The 6,419-nt window shown below is 36.9% G+C and overlaps 2 protein-coding genes across 2 annotated transcripts; one reads left to right on the top strand and one right to left on the bottom strand.

The window, feature by feature from the left end:
* The first annotated feature begins 1,161 nt into the window (after positions 1–1,161).
* LOC139425239 (uncharacterized) lies at positions 1,162–1,674 on the top strand. The gene has a single exon (XM_071179182.1). It carries the CDS (start codon positions 1,162–1,164, stop codon positions 1,672–1,674), a length of 513 nt encoding a protein of 170 aa, XP_071035283.1.
* A 2,578-nt stretch (positions 1,675–4,252) lies between these two features.
* Positions 4,253–4,870, bottom strand: LOC122269534 (uncharacterized). Its single transcript, XM_043043168.1, has one exon. It carries the CDS (start codon positions 4,868–4,870, stop codon positions 4,253–4,255), a length of 618 nt encoding a protein of 205 aa, XP_042899102.1.
* Between the last annotated feature and the right edge of the window lie 1,549 nt (positions 4,871–6,419).

Below are 6,419 nucleotides of genomic sequence, written 5' to 3'. Positions count from 1 at the left end.
GCATTTTTTACAGATTCAAGTTTTTAAAAACCAATTTTGATTTGTGGCAAAAGAAAATAAGCAATCAGCGTTCATAAAACAAATATAAAATTTATTTTATTGGTTTTTTAATTTAAAATATTTTATTCAAAAATTTCTCAACTTGCCACCTTTCGTCATTATTGAGAATAAACATGAAAAGTCAATGATGACAAATAACATGTGTGAATAAATTAACGCTTTGATAGACATTACTGTCTTTTTCAACTACAACATAATCTGCCACTGGGACCAAGAAAATAAATTCTTATTAATTTAGAGCATAATTCATTTTAAGATTACAGATACGAATTTCTTAAAAGTTTGCAAACATTCTTGGATATTTTAAATCTTTTTTTGCAGTTTTTACTTGCGTATATGCATACTTTACTATCTATTTTAATTAACATAAAACTATGTAGTTTTTATATAACAAGTAACCTAACATCATTATTGTGTACATAGCTGCGGGATACAAAGTAAAATAAAGATCAAACATTGAAAATATGTTTTGAGCATTCCCATGTAATATCCTAGCCTGCTCTCTTAGCTTTATTTACCATTTTATTTTTTTATTTTTTAGCTAAAATAAAAATGAAATTATTTTGAAACTTTAAATAAGATTAAGTTAAAAATTAGTTTTTACTTATACCATGTAAATAAAAGGCAAAAATGAACAAAACTGATTTTAAAAATGCCGTATTTAATCTAAATAAATATTTATCATAAAGAACTCTAATCATAAAGAAGTCGAATTTATCATAAAGCACTCTAATGGTTTATTTTAAAACAAAAGAAGAAGAAAATGATTGTCAAAAAAATCAATTCTTCTCATTATTGTATTTATTAGGCTAAAAAAATTCCTAATTCTATAAATATTTGTTTTTTACCTATTTTGGTTATATAAAACCAAAGACCGAGGTAGCTTTGTGTGCTTAAGAAATCTCATATAAGAAAATTAATTCATAAGCACTGATCATGTTTAAACCTGATAATGCGAATAAATCTAGATATTTTAAAACATTAAGTAAATAGGAATTACAAGTTAAATTCTGACATGTAATGTTTATTGATTTTAAAAACATCTAAAATATTTTGACGTGTTTTTATGTTATTTTGTCGTATAGTATCCGAACGATAGTCATGTTCTCACCAGAAAATAATTTTATATTCATTAAACAAGCTAGATTAACAAGAAAAATAAACATATTTACAGATGGATCCAAGAAGGCTGATGGAACGGGTGCTGCAATTGTACAATATGAAGATGGCATAATTACATCGGCCACACAATTGAAACTTAGTTCTTACAACACTGTATTCCAGGCTGAAGCAATAGCATTAAAGGAAGCCATCACTCACGCCATAAAACAAAAAATCGCAAGCCAAACTACAATATGCTCAGACAGCCTTTCAACAATAATAGCACTTAAGAATTATAATACCACTCATCAGATTATACAAGACATCCAAAATCTACTTAATAATACTAATGGCCTTATAGTCTCTTGGATTAAAGCACATAATAACAACGATGGAAACGAACAAGCTGATAATTTAGCTAAAGAGGCAATTAATACGGGTCAATTTTTCAACATCAAAGTTCCATACTCATTCATTAAGCTTAGACTTAGACTTAGAGGTTGGCAGCTCTGACGAGCAGGGCACATCGACCAGAGGTCTATTGTACCCAAACCCTAAAATCATGATTAGCATGAAAGCCCTTTGGCTGAAATAAAATTCAGCAAGCACCTTACAGGAACATCTTGCAGTTCCCAGGCATTGACGATATGCTGCCCTAAATGCTCAAATCTTTGAGCAGAATAGACCTCACAATCACAGAGTATGTGTCGTGATGTCTCTTCTTCTAGATGACATCCCCGACAAAGAGAATTGGATTCTATTCCCATAATGTTTAGGTGTCTCCTGAGGATACAGTGACCAGTAAGAAGACCTATGATCTTCCTTATACTGTTTCTATTAAGCTTTAAGAGCTCCTTTTGACGTACACTAGGACAGTCTCGATTCAGCTCCTTAGCTTGTCTCTGACCGTCAGCAGCGCGCCACTGCTCATGGGCGATCTTGCCGTAGAGCTTGAATATGGTTGCCCTAAATGAGGAGGGAGAAATTCCCAGCGCAGGTTCAGGGCCCCAGAAAATTGCATTAGAGCCAGCCCGTGCTGCTTCGTCAGCTAGCTCATTTCCACCGATACCCATATGTCCTGGTACCCAATGCAGGGATACCTTGTTATGAGTGGACAGGTCACAGAGGACCGAGAAGCATTCCCACACTAACAAAGAGGTGAATTTACACCTTGACAGTGATAGGAGAGCAGCCTGACTGTCAGAACAGATGCGGATAGTCGTATTTTGATATCCTTTGTCTATGCATAACTTGCAGCACAAGATAATGGCATAGACCTCAGCCTGAAAAACGGTGGCATAATTTCCCAGGGGAAAGTGAAGTTTGGTACCATCATTGGAGCAATAAATTCCTGCTCCTGATTTGGCACCAATCTTTGAACCATCAGTGTACCATATCAGGCATTTGCATTTAAGCCACCGAGGAGAATTAAACCATTCATCTCTAGTAGGAAAATGGATCTTGAAGGGCTTGTGAAAAGCGTATATTAGTGACATATAATCACTAGGCATAATAAAAGAGGATAAATCCATCACTTGTGAAACAAGATGTCCCCATGACAAGTGTTTAGAATTCTCTTTCCATAGGCCAAGGTACATAAGACGCTTTACGCCTATCTGAGCTTCAACTTCAATGCGTAAGTTCAATGGAAGAAGTCCAAGTAAGCTCTCTAGAGCAGCTGTAGGAGTGGTCCTGAGACATCCTGACAGGGCTACACAGACCATTCTTTGTAGTCTGTTAAGATTAGACCTTGCGGAGCTCAATCTAGTCCTTGAATACCAGACGATTGCGCCATAAGTGATGATAGGACTAATAATCATTGAGTATATCCAGTAGACTATTTTGGGGGACAGTCCCCATGTTCTACCAATAGCGTTTCTACAAGACCAGAAAATTCTCCTGGCCCTGTTGGTACAGTATTCAAGTTGAAGACCCCAATTTAGTTTGGAGTCAAAATAAACCCCGAGAAACTTGACTTTCTCCGTGAGTTCCAATCTATGGTCCAGGTAGTATACATTACCTAGATCAAGTTGCCTTTTCCGTGTGAAGGCTACATAACTTATCTTGGATGGATTGACAGATAAGCCTGATTTAAAACACCATCTAGCTACTTCTAGGAGTGCATTATTCATGATATCAGAGACAGTTTTTACATGTTTGCCTCTGACAACAATAACGCCATCATCAGCGTACCCGATACAGGGAATGCCAAGAGCAGTTAACCGAACTAACAGGGAGTCCATTACCATACACCATAGGATAGGGGACAGAACTCCTCCCTGGGGGCATCCTGCAGTTGCATGCACTTTCATGCTTGCACCCAATAGAGAGGAGCAAACATACCTAGAGGGTAGCAAATTCGCTATCCATCTGGTAATTATTGAGTTTATGCCTCTGTTCCTAAGTGCATTGATGATAGTCTCAATAGGAACTTTATCAAACGCACCTTCAATATCAATGAATACCGCGAGAGCCATCTCCTTATCTGTAATAGATTTCTCAAGCAGGTAGGAGAGCTCATACAGAGCGGTGTCTGTGGACTTGCCTGGTTGATAGGCATGCTGTGTGGAGGACAGTGGCCTTTCTATGAGCACAGTGTCTCTGAAGTGTCTGTCAATTAGCTTTTCTATCGCTTTCAACAGACAGGAAGTGAGTCTGATTGGTCTGAATAATTTAGCCTCAAAATAATTCTCCTTACCTGGTTTTGGTATGAAAATCACCCTGGTATTCCTCCAAGAGAGAGGTATATACCCAAATGCTATGCAGGATCGAAAAATCCTACATAGAATAGGGGCCAGTGTATTCACCCCCTGGATAAGCATCATTGGTATGATGTTGTCCATGCCTGGTGACTTGTAGGGCTTAAAAGACTTTATGGCCCATACAACCTTCTCATAGGAGACCACCATTTTGGCGGCCTCCCAGTCATTCCTACTACAAGTAGTTGTGGTAGTAATATGTAGATTTTCATTCTCCACAGGATGAGATCCAGGGAAGTGTGCTTCTAGTAATTCTTCAAGAGCCTCTTCCCCTGATTCACTGTATCTTCTCGTTTGTAAGACGGATGGCATTTAAACTGCAATTAAAGTCTTTAGTAAGAATTTATGCAATTTTTTGCGGTGGCAGAATTAGTATTAATGCCATCGCAGAAAGTCTTCCATGAGCGACGTTTAGATGCTCTGATCGCCTTGTTATAAGCAGTTAGAGCGTTTCTGTAGGACTGCCATTCACCAGATTTCTTTGCTCTGTTAAATAACTTCCTACATTTCTTACGTAATTTACTAAGCTCAGAAGACCACCAAGGAACTCTCCTTGGGGAGCTAGTAGACGTAACCTGACAAGAAATATGATATGAATCGAGTATGATCTGTTGCACTTGGTCAACAGTCCACTCTACATCATTAACATTATTGTACTTACCAGAGAAGCTCCCCATCTTCCTCTCCAGAGCTGCTCTAAAGGAACCCCAATCAGCTGTTCTAGGGTTCCTCCTTACGACCTTCAGTCCTGAGAGGCCTTTAATAGAGAAAGTAATTAGTTGGTGATCTGAGGAAGTGACTGCCCCAGATACCTTCCAATCATTAACGTAATCTACTGAATTAGAGTTACATAAAGTAAGGTCAATGACTTCCCTTCTGTTACATGTAACAAAAGTAGCTTCATTGCTTTTATTAAGGACATACAAATTAAAATGTAAAATATGTTCCATGAGTACATCCCCCCGCTGGGCACAATCACTGCTACCCCACACTGTGTGGTGAGCATTTGCATCACAGCCGAAGATGAATCTACAGCTTGAACTACAGTGGGCAATTAGGGCCCACGCTTAAGTGGGCAATTAGGGCTCATTAAGCTTAAAGCTAAAACACAAATTAAAAAGGACTGGCAACACTACTGGCATCATCACAAACCAAAATCAGGAGCATTAATCAGAGAAATTTCACCAGATGTCTCATTTAAGCCTTTGGAATGGAATAGACAGCTAATCCTCTTCTTGACAGAGCATGGCCCCTTTAAAGCATATCTAAAGCGATTCTGCCTGGCAACTGACAATACATGTGTCTGTGGAGGAGTAGGAACAATGTGGCATTATGCAATAGAATGTCCGCTTATCACATCCTACCACTTTAAACAACCAGAGCCAGAATTCCTCATAGCCTGGAAGAGATCCATCCATAAGAATCCAAAGTTGAAGCAGAAGGCAACAAACCTCATTAATTTTCTAGAAGAATACGAGGAAATCCTGAAATAATTTTCATGAAAAAATGACAAATTATGCAAAGTTGAGCAACAACCACAACTAAACTTGGCCAATTAACTCTGGATACTTTTTAATCAAATGCCCTAACAAATAGAACAATCGCTTTTTTTTCTTCATATTTCTTTTTATTTTCTTCTCTCTTTTGTTTCTATTTGCTATTTTTCCTCTCTTTTTTTTCTATCTGTCTCTTCTTCCTACCTTAACCATTAACCGATAAATGCCCTTTTAGGGGCATAGGCGTGGAGTTAAATGTTGGTGTGTTCTTACCAGAAAAGCTTTTTTATAGTAAAGCTTAGAACTTCAATTGAGTCTCTTTTCACACACTATGACAAAGAAATATGCATGTGCGTAACTCAAAATCAATTATTATTTTTATGTGTTGCAAGTGAAAAGCGAACAAATAAAACAAAAAAAAATAGAATTTTTCTGTTACTAAGGAATGAACAAGTCACGAGACATTACTGCAGGTATATAAACCAGTAATCATTTACAGAGGCTCCAACTTCTAATAATTGTTTCAGAAAATAACTATCCCATTGAGAGCAAATGTTATGTATTAATATTTTAAAAAGTATAATTAAATGAATTTCGTCCACCATTAACCGAGAGCAAATTAATCAGATATGTAGGGGAGAGTGGAATAAAAACAGGTTGTGGTGTAAAATCGGGTACGGATTTTATGCCACAGCCTGTTCAATTTTGGCGACATTAATTATGTTTTCTAGCGAAGAAACTTTAAATTTTATACTACTCATACTACTAAGAACTTACCATACTGAGGTAAGTTCTTGGGGTTGTTGATTTATTCACGGCATCTGTGTTGATAAGTTTGTTTTTACTAAGTCTAATGCTCTCTTGTTTTTAAGCTCATTTTATTTATTTGTCATTACAGTTACAAAAATTGCATTTGAAGTCGAGCTAATTAGAAGTTTACTAAAGAGTTATATCCTAAATGACAACTAGGATTTATTCCAATAGTAGTACTGTTCTGCTGCGT

Source organism: Parasteatoda tepidariorum, chromosome 3 (assembly GCF_043381705.1).
Source record: "Parasteatoda tepidariorum isolate YZ-2023 chromosome 3, CAS_Ptep_4.0, whole genome shotgun sequence".
Lineage (NCBI taxonomy): Eukaryota > Metazoa > Arthropoda > Arachnida > Araneae > Theridiidae > Parasteatoda > Parasteatoda tepidariorum.
This window is presented reverse-complemented; position numbering and strand designations above follow the sequence as displayed.

What these genes read in the sequence shown, in the direction of transcription:
- LOC122269534 (XM_043043168.1), bottom strand. Translation starts at nt 4,870, where the DNA reads ATGGAACATATTTTACATTTTAATTTGTATGTCCTTAATAAAAGCAAT.
- LOC139425239 (XM_071179182.1), top strand. Translation starts at nt 1,162, where the DNA reads ATGTTCTCACCAGAAAATAATTTTATATTCATTAAACAAGCTAGATTA.